The 18,978-nt window shown below is 45.2% G+C and overlaps 1 protein-coding gene across 1 annotated transcript in view; it reads left to right on the top strand.

Annotated features, from left to right (window-relative positions):
• PPP2R2A (protein phosphatase 2 regulatory subunit Balpha) overlaps positions 1-18,978 on the top strand; it is a 34,190-nt gene that overhangs the window by 12,355 nt on the left and 2,857 nt on the right. The window contains exons 3-8 of the mRNA XM_029964552.1: positions 12,333-12,430; positions 15,370-15,535; positions 16,023-16,135; positions 16,377-16,554; positions 17,185-17,349; positions 18,335-18,511. Of these exons, the coding sequence (XP_029820412.1) occupies positions 12,333-12,430; positions 15,370-15,535; positions 16,023-16,135; positions 16,377-16,554; positions 17,185-17,349; positions 18,335-18,511 (897 nt within the window). The remainder of the gene's footprint in view (positions 1-12,332; positions 12,431-15,369; positions 15,536-16,022; positions 16,136-16,376; positions 16,555-17,184; positions 17,350-18,334; positions 18,512-18,978) is intronic.

The following is an 18,978-nucleotide window of genomic DNA, read 5'->3' as shown; positions in this document are numbered from 1 at the left end:
CCACCCTCCCAGGGAACAATTCCTCCCTAATATCCCACCTATCCCAGCCTCTCCTCACCCTCCCAGGGAACAATTCCTCCCCAATATCCCATCTATCCCTGCCCTCTGGCAGTGGGAAGCCATTCCCCCTTGTCCTGGCACTCCATCTCCTTGTCCAAAGTCCCTCTCCATCTTTCTTGGTGGGAACAGCTTACCTGCTGATCCTTCTCCTTTTTAAGGCCAATGGTGTTTTGAGCTCGTTGAGATTTTTTTTTTATTTCCAGAACATTCTTTTTCATTCCTTGTAGGCACATTGAGAGCAGCTCCCTAAGAAAATGGAAGTATAAATAAAGCAACCAAGCAATCCAGCAAAGCACTTCTTCTACCAAGGGTAATGAGCCTGGGTTTGGAAAACAGATCCATTGCTCACATATTTATCACAGGGAGAAGAAATCAAGCTTTAAAGCTTGAATAAAACTGAGTCAAATTCTTTTAATGTGTTTTGGGAAACCCTCATTCCTCTGTATAACCTGCATTCCAAAGCCTGGCTTAGGAGAATTATGGAGCACTTGTGTGGCATTATGGATAAACCTTGAGGAGCCTGGTGAGGATGTGCTGTGACTTAGCTCTGGGAATACAGGTTTTCCAGGGAGCTTGAGTTTGTGGTCTCCTGGATCTTAATAGGTTTATAGGATGTCCTTTATCTCCAGGTAAGCAGGAACATTTTCAAGAGCTTCAACGTGGCAGTGCTGTTCTCCCCAAACAGACATTTAATTTCTCTTGTTCCAACATAAAATTTATTCTGGAAAATCAGTAAACCTGAATTTTTCCCCTCAGCAGTGCTAAAATTGAGTTGTTACTCTCTTGGAAACTAGATATGCAAAATCAGTTTTCCTGTAGCTTTATTAATGATAGACTGTAAATTAAAGCTCTGCAAGCAGAAAATATATTGGAACAAGTCATGTACCAGAGTATTAAAAACCAGACAAATGCTGTGTTTGAGGAGAGATAATCAAATCTGTTATTTATAAGCCTTTTTGCCTGAATTCTCCTCATGTTGCTCAACAGGTCCCTCAGTTTTGTGAGTGCTGGTGACAGAATGTTCAGATACCTGAGGGGATCTCAGCTGAAGCCATTGTGGGCATGAAGTTCCTGCTGGAGTTAATTTTGTTCCCCTATAATTAGATATGTATGATCTGTATGCAGTTGTACAAAGGACAGAAATGATGAGTAACTCCCAAACTAAATTCTGCACAATACAAATAGAACTGAACCATTCTGTCATCTTTGTCTCAAATCAGTGTAGGTTTTGCTGGCTGAAAGAAAGGAAAAGCAGGATCATAGGATGGATCCTTCTGAAAGGAACAGAGCTGGTGTGGATTGTGTACCTGCTGCTTGGGGGAATAACTTGGTTTAAAGGGATAATGTGTGGTTGAAATGGGAAAATTCCAAGGGGAGGAAGCTCTTTGTCTTGTGTCATTTACTCAAATTATCTCTCTGTCTGCAGTAACACTTAATACTCTGTATTACAACCTTCAGAACCCTGACCCTGCCAGTCCCCCTCCAAACAAACCACAGGCTTCATATTCTTACCTTTTAGCTGAGATTTCACTTGGGGATACAAGAAATTTGCTTTTAGGGAGAGTTTTATTGCTGCAGCACCGAAGAACACTGTGTGTGTTTTCATCTTTTACAGTGGATTTAAGGAAGGTTTGGTCCTGTGACTGTTAAAAACTTTGTTGGTGTCCAGAATTCTGTGGCACTGGAGGGCAGCCTGAGGTTCTGGGCTACTTTGTTTGCATCTAATCAGGGACACTTAATTTTCCAGGTGAGGTGGAATTGCTGTAGTGTGGGATGGGAATGGGACACAAGCAAACCTAGGCCAGGTATCCAGAATGTCAGATGGCTTTTTATCTGATAGCTGAGGCCTTGAAAGCAAATAATTGAAGAATTACAACACAGATGTCACTTGGGTGTTTTATGTACTTCATGTTTCTGTTTTACATCCAAACCACCCCTCCTCAGGGATTGCATTGCCTCTGCAGGTGATGTTATCCAGCCTCTGGGTAACCACTGCTCCCAGGCTTTTTTTGGTAATCCTAAACCCTGAGTGAAGAGGAGTTTTCACTGTGATTGAAAGGGAATTGATGCAACACCGAGTGTGACACATCCTCAGTAGGAGGCCACTCTTCTTTTCCTCTTCCCCACCTGAAAATAGATTTAAGCTTCAGAGGCTGGAATCTCTCAGCAGCTGAATTTTGTGATGTTCAGAAAAAAAACCCTATGGTGACTTTGACATCCAGCAGCTGGCCAGCATTGAAAAATGCTGGATTTGCTGTTGATTGCTTTTCTTATTTAAAAGCAGAACAATTCTGGTTGGAGGGAGGAGGAAAGGCCTGGGGACAGATTAAACTTATTTTAGAAAACCTTATTATTGTTCCATAATATTGCAGTAGCTGCAAAGAACAGGCTCACAGAGAAGTTGTGACTTTAACTGCTTGTTCCTAGTTGTGGATAAGTGTTGTGGTTCCACAGCTGTGAGAGATTCACCCTCCTCTCTGAGGTTATTCAAGCTGGGCACCAGGGCTGGGGCTGGATTTCTGCCACTCAGGCCTCTTGTGTTTATGATATTAATAAACTGGTGTCAAATGTCCTGGGAACGGGTGATGCAGGTTGAAAGACCTTTGTTTCAGCCAACAATAGACCTGAATTAGTGTGACTAGGAAAAGCAAATAGGCACTTCCTGTCATGTTTTAAGGAATATTTGGGTTTGGGAAGCACGTGTATTAAGAGATGGGAACTGAATGCTCATCATTTGCTTTCTGTCCCTGGTAAAACGCCCCCTGTGTATTTGTGCATCTCTGTTAGTCTTTATAAACATGTTTGCAGTACTAATAAAGTCAGGTGGAATCCCATTTGTTTGAATAGATTATTCCCAGTATTCTTCAGGGGGAAAACTCTCTAACCCTGGGTAATGAAGATTTTAAAAAGGGAGAATTGACTTAGTTGTTGCTTTCCTAATCCGGTTTGTTCCTCGAGTGAAAACTTCAGGGCCTGTTGCAAAGCCCAGAAACTGTTTGGATAAAATAAAATAACTGAGTGGTGTCTCCAAGCACTGTGACAGTGCTGTTTGTGGTTTGGAGGCAGAGGATGCCTCTGGAGACTCGAGGGAACTCTTGTCAGGGGTTAAATGATCCCCTGTTATTGAGTTTTGGGTATTTGCAGGCTGATCCAGCTTGTGTTGAGTTGAAAAATGGCTCTGTGTTGAGCTGGTCGTGCACATGGAATTGCTGGGATAGTGGCAGCCTCCTGGAGCTGTGGAGGGCTGGAAGGAGCTTCAGACACACACACACACCCCCTCAATTCCAGGATGGGAAGAGCTGAGGTGTTTGTATAAAACACACCCTCAGAGGTACAAGGTGGAGGCAGATCCTGAGGGTTTGGAAGCTGCACCAAAGGCCACAGCTGGTTCCAGTGTGTTCCATTCTTTACATCACCTGATGCTGGAGCCAAGTTAAGCTTTACTAGTTAAATATGCAGTGCCTGGGTGTGGGCAGCCCAGTCAGCAGGAGTTTCTTGGGCTGTTTGTACCTGCTCTTTGTGTTTATTTTCCTGCTTCTCGGAATGTGCTCAGACTTCCTCTGTTCTCCCAACTAGATCATGTCCAGCTTAAGGGCAAGGCAGGTACTGGGAACTCTGGTTTGCAGCTTCTGGTGAACTAAATTCATTCCATTTATTCTCTTTCACCTGGTAGAAGAAGGGAATTTGCCTGCTGGTTTCCTGTGCATGTGTTCTGAAAGGAACCGCAGTAATGTCTTGTCTTAAGGTTTAAAAATAGAAAGTAATTAATCAGGGTGAGGAGGGTTAATGGTTTCTATCCAGAAACCAAACAGCTTTGCATTTGTTTGTATAGAGAGAACATTCTTCTGTCTGCTGTTGTTATGAGTTTAACATGAGGGGATTTTTCACAGTAATTTTGGAAACACTTATTAATAACTTATTCGGGGTTAAAAACCCCAGAACTGTGTCATTGTCTCGTCAGATGAAGTGGTTTCAAGGGGCCAGTTCAGGACTGTTCCCATCTAACTCATCCTGGCCCTGTGGGGTTTTTCTGTAGGTTTACAATGAAGTTGGCATAAAAAGAGTTACAGGATGCAGTGCCAGACTTGGTGAGCGGGAATAAAACCTGCAGTGGGGTCCAGCCCAGTGGTTCCAGTAACTGTGGTCAGGTATTGCAGGGTGGATCAGGGGCAAATCAATGTAAGATGTGCAAGTTCCTTCTCCAGGCTCACCCTGTCTGTCAGTGTGAATGCTTTCTTTACCCAAAGCTCCAACTTGAGGGCAGTTTGCTGTCAGAAGCACAGCCCAGTTCCCAGCAGGGTCTGACATCTGTTTGCAGAGGGCTCTGCCTTTGTCATCTCTGCTTCCCTCGGCCACCACAGGTGGCTCACAGGCCCGTGTGCTGGAGACTGAGCTTCCTACTATAGAGGAGGCAGGAAGCCAGGGGTCTGTGGTTTAAATCCATTTCCTTTCTGTTCCACAAAGCCCAGTCCTGACCTTGTTTAGGGAGCTGTTGTAGTGGGAGCTGGTGGAGCCTGTACATACGGACAGAAAGGCAGTTAATTGGCTTTTTGGTTGTGGGCTCGGCAGCTTTCTGCAAATACAACTGTGCTGGTGGAGATGGGGTTGCTCCTGAGCATATTCCTTGCTTCCCCCAGCAGATGTGCTCATCTAATACCTTCAGTTGAGCCCTGGTGAACTCTGGTAGCAAAACACAAGTTGCTTAACAGAACTGAGATGTGCTGGGGATCACTCCCAGGAGTTTGAGGTGGTGGCAGCGTCAAACGTGTCAGAAGAGTGTTCCCTCTAGTGATTTCTGCTACCTCTGAGAATTGCTGTTCTTGCACACGTTTATTGGTCCAGAAATGGACCATGGGGGGAAATAATGATGAATTAGGTGTTGGGAACATGACCTGAGTGGAGATGTTGAAGCAGCTGCCCAGCGATGCCCAGCAGTTGTTTGCCAAACAGGAGTCACAGTGTGCTACTCCCTGGACAATTTAGATAGTAATACTGAACATAGATTGTGCTTTCTATGAATTGTTTATATGTTTAATATATGGGTTTCTGGTTTATATGTTTATATGTTCTTTGTTTAAATGAGGAAGTTGCTTTGATAACACAGTTAACTTGAGATCCCGTAAAGATTTCTGGATGCTGGAGGAGCTGCTGTTCCAGATGAGAGATTTTCACAGATGGGGATTCTGTTCTCTTCTTTACTATCACCTTGTAAAATACTTTGGATTTGTTACTATCCCAATCTCCAAAGGTTTTGGGAGTCACTTCTGTGCTAATCCTGTTCTCTGCAGTTCCACCTTCTCCCCGTGGCTTTGCAGGCAGGAGCAGCTTTGCTGCGTAGGGCAGGTGGATTTGGAGTTGGATCCTGCTCTGAGCATTGAGCCCAGTAAAGCTATTTAGGAGCATTACCAACCTTATTACATAAAACTGATGGCAACAGGATTTCAGGCTGCTGTTGCTGTTATTGCAGTGGGAGGGGATGGAAGTTTGCTCTTGTTTTCTAGGAAGTCACGAGGCTTTAACAAAAAGTGATTTGCATGAATTTGCAAACCCACTAAATAACATTGTTTTGAACTTTAGTATTAAGTTGCATTATCTCTAAACCATCTAAGAACGTGTTATAAATGCATCTGTAAGTTCTAAGCCATCCTAATACTTGTAAATCCTATGGAATAGTTGTCTTGGAGCGCTGGTTCTTTCCCTTGGCTCCAGTTCCTCCTTCCACTACAAAAAAGTGACTGAATTCCAGCTCCTGCTTCTGAAGGCTGCTGATAACAGAGTGGTCTTGCTGTCATTGCTAACACATGGATGTGACAGCACAAAGAGTGATCTCAGAAGGATGTGGCACTTGAGGATACTCTGGAGGAGTTCCTTCCTTGCTTACCTGGGAGCAAGGAAGGCATGTTAATGTGGCCTAGGAAATGACAGGAAAAGCTCAATTAAGAATTGTCCAACTTTTATTTTAGGGAGCTAAATAAAAAGTTAAAAAAAATGTGTAATAATAATAATAATGATGATGATAAGTAAATCACTCTGGTTTCCGAGTCCAAAGTTGAACTAGAACTTGCCCAGTGATATCTTTTCTCAAAGATTGGCAAAGTTGGAGCAAGGAGAAGAAAGTGAATAAAAGAACAGAAATGGGAATATAGAGAAGTGTAGGAAATAGAGGGAAAGCAGGGGGGTTAGGCCTGCTTGGCAGTGTTTGTTTGGTTATTTGGGTGAGTAATTGATGCAGTGAATTTGAGATGTGAAGTTCTGTGTGTTTGGAGAGTGCTGTCTGTATGTCACACACAGATAGGGATGAAACTGGGAGAGTCCCAACCCTGAAGTGCATCTTCACCAAACAGCACCAGCTGCTTCCAGCCCAGCTCAGTGACAAGTGTATGATGACTGGGTGTTTTTCACTTCCAGCATCCCAGGGCCTGGAGCTCTTGGAATGAACAGGCCAGGGAACAGTCTGTAAACCTTCCTCCCTCTCTGTAGAGCTCCTGGATTCACAGAGGCCAGCAGACCCAGGCTTATTCCTGCCTGCTGGAGCTGCAGCCTGGGCTCCCCCACAAACCCAGGCTCATTCCTGCCTGCTGGAGCTGCAGCCTGGGCTCCCCCACAAACCCAGGCTCATTCCTGCCTGCTGGAGCTGCAGCCTGGGCTCCCCAACAGACCCAGCCTAATTCCTGCCTGCTGGAGCTGCAGCCTGGGCTCCCCCACAAACCCAGCCTAATTCCTGCCTGCTGGAGCTGCAGCCTGGGCTCCCCTGTGTTTGTGCTCTGCCCTGGCAGGGCCAGCAGCTCTGAGCACAGCCTTGGCCAGCACACAAATTCCCCTCCCTGCTAAGGAGGGCAGCTCTGCAGCACAATTCCAGGCCTGGGACCTGGGAGAGAACAAGTAGCCAGCTGGCTCTGGCAAAGCCTGGCAGCCCAGGAGGGAGGATTTTTGCCCCAAGGGTAAGAACCTCTTTCTTCTGTATTTCTATGTATTTCTTCCCATCCCCATATGTGTGAGGAATTCATATATTTTTCATGCCGTGCCTGGTAGAGAAGAGATCTATTTAAAGGCCTTCTGGAAGGACTCTTGAGCAGTAGATTGAACAGTAGGAATGCCTTATCCCAGCTGCCTTTGGATTTGTTGCCTAGTCACTTGGAGAGCTGGGAATGAATGCAGGGAATCGCTCTTGCAAGTGAATGAAGAGAAGGGAAATGAAGTCAATAGTAAAACCAGTCATGGCAACTTAGAAGCACACAGTCCTGGTGTTCCCTTCCCCCTCTCCACATCCATAAATTAGGGATGAGGCTGGAATGCAGAGGGTGCTTTCTTTTATGCCAGCAGCACCGAGCAGTGGCTGCCCTTTGGCTGTCCTGCTCCTCCCCAGGAGTGTGCACTTGTGGCACCCTGGGCTGGGAGCTCTTCTCTGCCTCACACATGTGTGGTCACTCTTCCTTTATCTTATTTAAACAGCCTTCCTGTTCACTTGGAGATTAACACCTCACTGTCTACCTTCAGAGATTAATACACGATATATCAGGGCTCCTGATAAATGTAGTAAATCCAAATCCCAAACAATGGGGTGCTGGTGGGATGACTCAGTGCATTGTGTAGCTGCTTCAAATATTTGAAGCCTTGGAAGAGCTTTTGTTTTCTCTCCAGTGTTTTTCATTGTATTTTTTTTTCCCCAACAATGAAGCATGTAGCTCCACAACAAAATCACTACTGGAAACAAGAAAGCCCAATCAAAAGGCACAATTTTCTGTCATTAGCTGTGACTTGACCTGGAGTTTTTGGAAGCTGCATCTGTTCAGGAGCCTGAAGCAGGGAGGTTTTGCTTCGCCCTGGATTGGAAAGGAACAATCCACAAGTGATTTCCAGGCACTTTAAGGTGTGCAGATTCTCCTGGAGAGATCTCTTGTTCTCTTTGGAGACAATCTAGGAAGAATGGCTCAGCTATGCTCAGCAATTGTGCTTTGAATTCATCCATTCCTGTGCTGCTTCCTCACTCTGAGGCTTTCTGAGCTTCCTTAGATTTTAACAGTAATCCTAAAAGTGGGTTTCTTAGTGTTTCCCGTTGGATACAGTTTCTGAAGTATCCTTGGAATGATCAGTCGATGTTTAGTTGGATCAAAAAAGCTTCTTCTACCCTTAGAGCTGGCAAACTGAGGAAGTGGGCTCTGCATGAGGCCAGTGAATTGTGTTTTCAGGACAGAATTACCATCCTAAGTAACTTCTCTACATTATGGATGAGATTGGAGTTGCTCCTTTGGAAAATTCCAGAAATGGTATTTTGAGCCACTGGGAAGGTGTATAAACAATGAAAGAAGTCCTAAAATGCTTTTTAAAGACTACAATTCTTTGTTCAGTCCTTGGAAACATCAGGAGTTTGCTCCACTTGTGTAAACACACTGATTTACTTGCTCTCTGCTTAGGCAGCAGATCAACATGAGTCCCAAAACTTGCACAGAAACCTTTTAGGTCTGGTGGAATAAAGACTCTCTTTGTTCCTGCCATGATTGACTCTCTGCTGGAGAGTAGGTGACATGTTTTGCCTACCAAGCATGTTTTATAAGCAGAGTTTATATAAAGTTCATGGTACATTAAAATAGATAGCCTCTTCTCTACTAATAAAATCCCTTTTATTCTATTATTGGAAACAAATTTAATACAGAATTGCTTTTCAGGTTTGTGATGGGCCTTCTGGAACCAAGTCATTGGATTACAGTATTGTTTGGATTGATGGAGCTGTTTTATTCCCTTCTTCCATGGAATAAAACTTCAGCCCAACCCTTGCTGTGATATTTGGGGATCTTACTGGTGCCAGTGCGTGTGTGGTTCTGGTTCTGCACTCACTGGGCAGTGGGGAAGGTCACTGAATACCTGTCACTAAGTTCTTCTTGTTTCAGACATGGCTTTTAACAGGGCAAAAGGCATTGGAGATCTGTTGGATTCCTTTATTCCTGTTGGATTCCTTTATTCCTGTTGGATTCCTTTATTCCCGTTGGATTCCTTTATTCCCGTTGGATTCCTTTATTCCTGTTGGATTCCTTTATTCCTGTTGGATTCCTTTATTCCTGTTGGATTCCTTTATTCCTGTTGGATTCCTTTATTCCTGTTGGATTCCTTTATTCATCTGTCTTTGAACACCAGAATTTGCTTTTTCTTCCTTTGAACTGGTCACCTTCCCACTGTACTGGCTCAGTGGCCTCAGGGCCTTACTTAAGCTTTGAGAGAAGTGTCTTTCCCCCTTCCCTTTCCCTGTCCCCTTGTTTTAGTTCCTTTGGTTCCTCAGATTCCTGCCTCTGTGTCTGCCATGGACAAATCCAGTCGTGCTTGAACCCAGTGAAGTGTCTGATCCTTGCTGGTGGGTCTGATTTTTGTCGGAGCACTTCAAAAGTGAAGATGTCTCACTGAAGGGATACATAAAAAGCTTAGAGCAGGTTGGGAAAATACAGATGATGTGCAGAAGGAAAAGAAACCTTCACTGGGCTGTAGCTGCTGTGTCTGGGAGGGCTGTCAGGAGCTTTGGATGACTGCAGGGAAAGCAGACTCTGCCCTGTCTCCATGTGCTGATGGCTCAGAGACCAAAGCCTCTCTTGGCAGTTTGAGATTTTGGGGATCAGTGGCTTGATTTGGCTGTAGAGTTCCATTTCTTTGAGGTCAGGGTACAGCTGTGTAGTAGCTCTGTGTTTTCAGAGTGTTTTGCTCGACCTGATGCAAAACATTTTCCCTCATAAATGGATTTCAGGTTGTGCAGGTGATTCCCACCCTGCCACCCATTTGCTTTCAGGTCACTGAAAGCCATTATTTGGAAGTCTTTAGTAGTCTCAGAAGTGTTTCTACAACAGTAAGTGCTATAAAGGGATATTTATGTGGGACCAAAGGCCAAATGTATAGATCTGTGCAAAGAAGTATTTGTAAGTGCTGTAGTAACCCCTGAGCTGTGGGACCCAAGTGATGCAAGAGGGAGAGACTTGGTGCAGGTGCACTGCAAGAATGGAAATACACATTTCTGCCCTGTTTTTTGTTTCTGTCAGAATCATAACCTTAATTTTGTGTGTTTGCTGCTGCCCTGTGGTGCTTTAAAACCTCCACACTCGCAGTGTCACGGGGGCATCTTGGTGTCCAAGGTGTCTGGAGGTGCTTGAGGGGAGCAGAGAGCCAGAGGTGCAGGGCAGGGGGAGCTGTGGCAGTGTTGACAGCACATGGGGCTGTGTCACCGTGTCCAGGGAGGGGGGTGGCATCACAGAAGGGCTTGTTAATGGTTCTTTATCTCCCATGCTGCTGCTGGGGAAAAAGGGCATTGAAATGAATGCCCCATGTGTCCAGAGGCCAGGGGGTGGTGACAGTGGACACTGGAGATCTGCTGCTCCCCTAAATACCCCTCCCCTGCACTCTGGGCAGTGGGAAGGGATGGGTTGGGAGCGCTCAGCAGCCTTGGGAAGGGATGGGTTAGGAGGGGATGGGTTGGGAGCACTCAGGATGGGAAGGGATGGGTTGGGAGCACTCAGCAGCCATGGGAAGGGATGGGTTAGGAGCACTGATCAGCATTGGGAAGGGATGGGTTAGGAGCACTCAGCAGTGTTGGGAAGGGATGGGTTAGGAAGGGATGGGTTAGGATCACTCAGCAGTGTTGGGAAGGGATGGGATGGGTTAGGAGCACTGATCAGCATTGGGAAGGGATGGGTTAGGAGCACTCAGCAGCATGTGGAGCAGCTCCGTGTTTGCAGCTCCCACTTGGAGGCTGGAGCACAAACAGCAGGGACACAGGGAGGAGGCAGCAAGGCTGGGGATGCCCCTTTGCTGTTGTGGTGCTGCAGGACTGAAACAATCCTACAGGAATTACAGTTACCACTGGAAAAGAGAAGGATGTGGTTTGCATTGTGTGGCATAGTCTAAATGAGATTTTTTGTTTGCACTTCATTCTTTTGCTGGCTTTGATTAATTCTTTATACCCCTTTCACCTGTGAAAGGTCCATATTTAATGGCAGCTCTTCAGCTGAGTGCTCTGCAGCCCCACAGATGGGAGAGAAATCACTTCATCTGGGGCACAAATACATGACAAATGAAGGGCTGGCTGAGGTAACCACTGCCTTCCAGGGGGAAAGGATGTGCCCCCAGATCCCAGTTTTTCTGTGTGAGATCTGGACCCTGCTTTATCTGTGTGCAAGGTGATATCATATTTTTATCCTTAACTCCGTGTTCTTGGGGAATTTAAATCCATTTTTGAGCAGATAACCACGGCAGGAGGTGGCTGGGGCAGTTTAAGCTTTAATGGGACATAACAGGGCACAGTGGAGCTGTGGTTCAGCTCCAAGTTGAGCAGATACCAACCTTTTGTAACTCTAAAATGCTGTGAATGAAATGTTTTGAGATGGAGATTATATAAGGAAACCACCCTGTAGGAAATACTGTTTATCTCCGTTTGACTGCTGTGGGAGTAAAGTCCCCTGAAGACTTGTGTGTGGAAAAACTCTCAGGTAGTTTCTCCTGCAGGAAATGAGGTTTATATTGTTGTGTTGCAGTCTGGTGTTTGAAAAATGGTTTGGCTTCTGATTCTGTACTGGAGAGTACGAGGGGCAAGGTGTGCACCTGGAAATGGGAATTGTGATTGTAACTTGTCCTTTTTGCTGTGGGAACAGCTCAGTTTGATATTAGGGATTGCTCTTCTTGTCTGTGTATATCACTGTTTAATTTTAGCACTGATAAAAATACTTGTGGTCATGCAAACTTTCCTCATCCGGAATAAATACTTAAGTTTTTCAGAGACTGATGAGTTTATTTCCCAGTTTTCTGTACCTGTTTGTTCCTTGGACACTGATGTCTGAACTTCTCTACCCTGATACCTTTTGCCCTTAAGTTGTCAAATGTGTATAGAATCCTTAAAAAAAAAAAAAAAAGATGCTTTAAGATCATGTGGGTAATGATTGTATTTAAATCCTCTATCAGGAATAACTGGGAAAATAAAGGTAGGAATATTTATGTACACAGTTTCTCTGTGCTGGTACAGCTGAAGTACAGTCATAGCAGAAAATATAACAAGATATAAAACCTTTAAAAACCAAGTAATGCAGAACAGTAAGCCTTTAACTCTAGCATGGTGAACTCTTACTGCTTTTCAAATGTAAAGTTTAAAAAATGACTGCTCTATTTTAAAAGAAATGATTTGCATTTTATAATACAAATATCCTTAAAGTATGGATTTTCTCTTACACTTGTCATAGTTTTCTTGGTCACTTGGTAATGAGAAGAATTATCAACTGGGGGGGTTTATTTCTGTTTTTCTGCAGCGGATATAATTTCTACAGTAGAATTTAACCATTCTGGAGAGTTGTTAGCAACAGGAGACAAGGGAGGGAGAGTTGTCATCTTTCAGCAGGAGCAGGAGGTGAGTCTGTCTAATTACACCATATTGAATGTTCTGTTCTTATCCATTCCCTTCTTAAAGAAAAGGAGCATGCTTTTATAAAACACTGTAGACAAAGTGAATGTCTGTGTCAGGAGTCATGAAAATAATGACATTTAAGAGTAAAGAAATGATTGAGAACTTTGTGACAGGAATAGAAATTATTTTATACACTCTTCATGTGGTCTAAAGAATGTGTAAAGTGAAAACCAGAAAGTGGGGGTAGGACAGGAAGGGCCTTGAGGGAGCTGAAGTTGGTTCTTCCAATGGCTCTGCCTGGCTGGGATGATGATTTCAGATTTCACTGGAGCTGGGGAAATTAAAAGTAACCCTTAAGCAAGTGTGTGGCTGTGACCTCAGATGTCCTTTTCCATTCTGATATCAGTCAGGTAAACTCACATAACCATAACAGCAAAGGGATCTTCTCATTTAACCCTTGTTCCTTTGATCTTTGGGCTCTAATCCCATGTTGGAGGTGAGAAGATGAGCTGGAGTGCCTGGTTTTTTTTTTTTAAACTAAGGCTGAGGTTGGAAGTTGTTTTGGTTAGAATGTATTCCAGGGAGAGGATAATGCAGGATATTCCAGGGAGATGTCACCCCCCTGCCCAGAAACGTCAGGCTGTTGCTTTTTCCTTAGTGGTTCATTCAGTTTCAATCCCAAAAATCCCAACCCGCAGGAATTCCCAGCAGAAGTTGGTCCGTGCTGGCCCGTGGGAATGGCACCTTCCCGATCCCAGTAAATCCCCTCGGTCAGTGCTGACATCTAGTGGGGGCTGCCCTGCCCTGCCCAGCTCCTCCGGTGTTTGGTGGCTTTTTGTTGTTTTCTTTCTATTGTTTTTTTTTAATTATTTTTCAACTCTTTTGAGTTTTAACTTGATTCCTTTAAGGGTGTTTTAATGTAACTCAGAGCTCATTGCCTGTTCCAGTGAGCTGTGTCTGAGGCACTCCTTGTTTTTTGGTGTGGAACCCCTGGCTCCCATCCTTCTGATCTGGGATCCAGCTGTGGGAAGAACCACCTGGGTTGGCACATTAAGTTGCACAGGATTATTTTTGGCATAATTTGACTGCTGGACTTTTTAGGGAATGGACAGCAGGGACTTGATTGCCTGTAGTTAGCTCTGCCACACACACACCTGTCTGGAGCAGGTTTTATATGTGAAAGTACCTAAAATACGAGTATTTAACTTGGATTTCTGTGCCCCTTTCTGTGCTGCTGCATTCCAGGGCTTTGCAGGCCACACCTGCAACACTGCCAGAGCACAGAGCTGTACAAACCTGTGGGACTTTACCCACTGCCAAAGTGGTGCCACCTCCGGGCTGGAATGTGGCAGGCAGTGACATCAGAGCAGCACCAGGCAGGAAATGAGTGTGGATCTCACAGAAACTGGGCAGGAATTTGCGTGGGCAGCCTGTAATTACCTCAGTTGCATTTTAACATCAGGCACTGGGGCCAACACCTCTTCTTGTTTGATTTTTTTTGCTTTGAGCACCATGAGATAGTTTTTAGATTTTGCTTTTCTCCCCAGGATGGATTTCATATATTATTGGCTTTAGGTATTATTCTGCTCCTGTGGAGTTTTACTAGAATACACACACAGACTATTTAGGCCTCCATCATTATGGTAAGCATGGAATTGAAGGAAAGTTGCCTGAATTTCCTAAGGCATTTCCTACAGCACAATGGATTTCCTTTCCCTGCAGCGACCCAGCTCCACTTGTTAGTTCTAACTGAGACTTGGAACAAAGTCCTTTCCGTTCTCCAGGGTGGGAAAGCCTGGAAGGGAGAGGTGTGGTGCAGAATTCCAGTGCCAAATTTGATTTCTAAGCATTTTGTCCACTTTTTCCCTCCCCCCTCAGCTTATTTTGAAGTGTCAGAATTCCTGACAGCTCTCAGGGGATGAAGCAGCAGAAAACCATGGGAGGAATGTGACAGATGTGTTGTTTGGGGGAGGTCCTGAGGGCTGAAAGGAGCAGAGGACATGAGACACAGGAGGAGGAAGGAGCAAAGTCCCCAGTCAAGAGCAGCTATCACAGCAAAGGCATCTGATGGTGCAATCCCTGCAGTGGGTGGGACAGGAATAAATCACTGAATTCAGCTCCAGCCCAGTTCAGGTGCCCCTGGGGAGCGCTGGGGCACAAATGGCTCCAGTTTTCCATCATCCATGGCAGGGAATTGAAGGTTCAGTCCATGCAGTGCAGTCTAAACCACAGCTTTTGGAGAGGGGATCATGCAAATCTGGGTGGATTTTGGTTTTCCAAGCATTTCCACCTTGCAGGGGTGACTCCAGCGTCAGAGATGTATTCAGCAGAGGTGTTAAGGTGGTTTTTTTTTTCCCCTTCTAGAATGAGGAAGAAAAAAGCTTCTTAAACAGTTTAGAAGCTCTCAGGGAACGTGGGGATTATAAACCAGAATAGTGGAGCTGCTGGTACAAATTTAGAGGTGACATGTGGGATTTCCATAGTGTGCCTGGAGAGCTGAACGTACTCACTGAGTAGATCTGCCATATGTGTGTCTGGGTAGTAGGGGAAGGAATATTCTCCTTAAAAAAGCCAAGGTGGAAAAATTAAAGATGTGAGAGAATAATGAAGATTTTTGTTTGTTTATTTGTTTGTTTGTTTGTAAAGAAAATGTGTAGGCAAAAATAGTTTTTATATTCAGCTTCTTGGAATTGATATGAGAACTTGCTGGATATTCACGTGGCCTAGGGGAATTTCTGGAAACTTTAGGAATCACAAGTTGCTGCAATAACTGTTTCTTCTCTGAGGTTTTCTTAGCCAAAATAGTAGAAACCCTAATCAAATTCTTGCAAGAGAGATAATCCTGTGTTTGTCTATTCTACAGACTTGTTAAAATAAATCAGCCTTGCAAAGCATACTCTGTCCATTGCATATGTAACTTGATCATTTAATTCTCTTTTTAGAACAAAACCCAGTCTCACAGTAGGGGAGAATACAATGTTTACAGTACCTTTCAAAGCCATGAACCAGAGTTTGACTACTTGAAAAGTTTAGAAATTGAAGAGAAGATCAACAAAATTAGGTGGTTACCCCAGAAAAATGCTGCTCAGTTTTTATTGTCTACAAATGGTAAGTTGTGACTTTATTTGCCGTGGTCGTGTGTTATTTTGTAGGTTTGCTGTTAGGATTGGGTCTAACCCTCTCCACTGCCAAAAGGCTGGAATCAAGCTGGGTTTAAATGCAAGTATCTGGGGTTGTGGCTCTTTTGGCTTCCCTGGGCACAGGGTGGGGGATTTGGGATTTGGTTGCTTTATAGCCCAGGGGCTTCACCCAGCACCGCTCAGCACCTTCATGTGTGTGAGTCCCTGTGCCAGAGCTTACATTATTCATGACAATCCCTGTCCTAAATGAAACTTGGCTCTAACTTCTCTTATAAAAAGAACAAACCGTGGAGGAGGTTTTTTAATGCTTTTTATCTTGCCTTGTTTTCCCCAAGCAGCATTTTTGTCTTTTTTGGTGCTCGTGGGCGGCCTTGTCTTGTTCGAAGGCATCAGCGGTGACAACTGGTGTCTCTGCCACAGCCCCCATTTTAAAACTGTGCCTGTTTTCATTTCAGATAAAACAATAAAGTTATGGAAAATCAGTGAAAGGGACAAAAGACCAGAGGGTTATAATTTAAAGGAGGAAGATGGACGGTATAGGGATCCTACTACAGTTACAACACTACGGGTGAGTCGTTCACTCTGGACCGGCCACGTTCAGGTCATTCCTCTCTCCCTCCCCCAGCACAGACCAGGGAGTAACTGCCCCATCAGAGCCTTAATTTTTCTGTGATACCACAGAAATATTTACTTTCTGAGGTACTTTTGAGATATTTCAGCCAGCTGGGTGTGTGGAAGGACTGTGATTTTAGGTGCTGGTGTTGGTGGTGTGTTCACCCCTCCAACCTGCCTTGCTGTGTGTGTTGCAGGTGCCAGTGTTCAGGCCCATGGACCTCATGGTGGAAGCCAGTCCCCGGAGGATATTTGCCAATGCTCACACGTATCACATCAATTCCATCTCCATCAATAGTGATTATGAAACGTATTTGTCTGCAGACGACCTGCGGATCAACCTGTGGCACCTAGAAATCACAGACAGGAGTTTTAGTATCCTTTGGCCATTGTTTGGTGGGGTGGGAACAAGGAAACTGTTGGATTTTATTTGCTTTCATGAGAAGTGTTTTGTGTAGCATGTTTTCTCCATGTTATTTCTCCTTGGTAATTGTGGGGGCTTTTGGAGAGCACAAGGAAATCATGGAATGGTTTGAGTTGGAAGGGAGCCTAGAGATCACCTTGTTCCACCCCCTGCCATGGGCAGGGACACCTTCCACTAGCCCAGGTTGCTCCAACCTGGCCGTGGACACTTCCAGGGATGGAGCAGCCACAGCTTCTTTGGGCAACCTGTGCTATGTTTTTAATTATAAGGTAACAGTGTACTTAGAATTTAAGCAAAATTAAGTTCTGTATGAAAAACTTGGGCAATAATCCGTAGCACAGAACTAATTACTGCTGCAGTGGGGCAGAAATGAAGAAGGTTTTGCTGTTAAAAGAATTAACTTCAAACTGATGGAGAATGTGATGTTACCATTTTGCTTTCCAGGCAAATAGATTTTAACTTTTACCCGGTTTATGACCGGGTTCCTCAGGCCCGGCAGAGGTTTGCTGAATACATTTCAAGCTGAAAAATCCCAAATCCCTTGTGCAGAGCAGAGCAGATTCCTTATCAGGGTGCTGCAGACATTGTAGATATCAAGCCTGCCAACATGGAGGAGCTCACGGAGGTGATCACGGCCGCCGAGTTCCACCCCAACAGCTGCAGCACCTTCGTGTACAGCAGCAGTAAAGGCACCATCCGCCTCTGCGACATGAGGGCCTCAGCTCTCTGTGACAGACACTCAAAGTGTGAGTCTTCACCCCTTTGCAGTGTCTCATGGGCAGTGGGACATCTGGCTGGAGGGTGGGGGTGTGTTCATATTGGATTTCTGTGGGGTACAAAATCTAAATAAATCTGAAATTTAGATTCGTATTTGGCCAAAGTAGTGAATCACAGAATCCCAGAATCAGCTGGGTTGGAAGGGACCTCCCAGATCATCCAGTCCAACCCTTGATCCAACCCCGCCGTGGTTCCCAGCCCATGGCACTGATGCCACATCCAGTCTCTGCTTAAAAACCTCCAGGGATGGAGAATCCCCCCCTTCCCTGGGCAGCCCATTCCAATGGCTGAGCACCCTCTCTGCAAAGAAATTCTTCCTGATCTCCAACCTAACCCTCCCCTGGCACAGCTGCAGACCCAGCCCTCTTGTCTTGCTGATGGTTGCCTGGGAAAAGAGACCAACCCCCCCTGGCTCCCCCCTCCTGGCAGGGAGTTGCAGAGAGTGAGGAGGTCTCCCCTGAGCCTCCTCTTCTCCAGGCTGAGCCCCCCCAGCTCCCTCAGCCTCTCCTCACAGCACTTGTGCTCCAGTCCCTTCCCCAGCCTTGTTGCCCTTCTCTGGCCCTGCTCCAGCCCCTCCATGTCCTTCCTGAGCTGAGGGCCCAGAGCTGGACACAGCACTCAAATAAGATGAGTAGCAGCTTCAGCTGGGGAGTCAGTGTAGACACTGCAGACTTCAGAGTCAAATACCACTTGATGCTGGAAATCTTGCACAAATGAGTGAAGATTTCACATATTAACAAGTAATTTGCTTGTTTAGAACCTGACCTTGATAAGTGAAATGAATTTCAGAGTATGGCAACTGTATTATAAGGGTTTCTCCCTAAAGCTGTTTTATATAACACAGAGTAGCCCAGTGTGGAAAGCTTGTTGAGGAAACGTTAATCTAATTTGGGTGTATCTTGAATTGAAGAGACACAAATTTACTCTTGAAATGCCTGTCTCGTTTTTACACAGTGTTTGAAGAGCCAGAAGATCCTAGCAACAGATCGTTCTTCTCTGAAATCATCTCTTCCATATCTGATGTCAAATTTAGCCATAGTGGTCGATATATGATGACTAGAGATTACCTGTCAGTGAAGATCTGGGATTTAAATATGGAAAACAGACCTGTGGAAACATACCAGGTATTGGGTGACGATCATGGAGGCTGGAAATGAAAACCTTGAAAGAGGCTGAGTCCTGCTGGTGGTCTTGGGTGGCAAAGTTCCATTTTTGTTTGTGGGTGCAGGCAGAGCATCCGTGGGATTTGGGGGGTCCCTCGCTCCTGCTGGAGGATCTGGGTACTCACAGGGCGATGGCAGAGCCCAAACCCATGGCTGGGGCTGGAAAAGCCTCCCCTTCATGCAGTGGGAATGTGGAAGGGGGATCTCCAGCCATGTGGGGGCAGGACAGGCCTTCAGTTGACTTTATTTCCTGGAGGAAACAGGAGGTGAAACATTTCCTTGGCAGAGAATGTTTCAAGCTGCCCCTGAGAAGTGCTGGGCTGTTCAGTTTGTTAGAAAGAGCTCTCGGGAGCAGTCCCAGGTCCTTCCTTGCTCTTGGTACAGACTCTGAGCAGTTGTTTTCCTGGTGTGTTCATAGAATCCCAGAATCAGCTG

Source organism: Manacus vitellinus, unplaced genomic scaffold (genome assembly GCF_001715985.3).
Source record: "Manacus vitellinus isolate BGI_N305 unplaced genomic scaffold, ASM171598v3 scaffold_74_pilon, whole genome shotgun sequence".
Classification (NCBI taxonomy): Eukaryota; Metazoa; Chordata; class Aves; order Passeriformes; family Pipridae; genus Manacus; species Manacus vitellinus.
The sequence above is the reverse complement of the archived record's forward strand: the minus strand, read 5'-3'. Positions and strand labels throughout refer to the sequence as shown.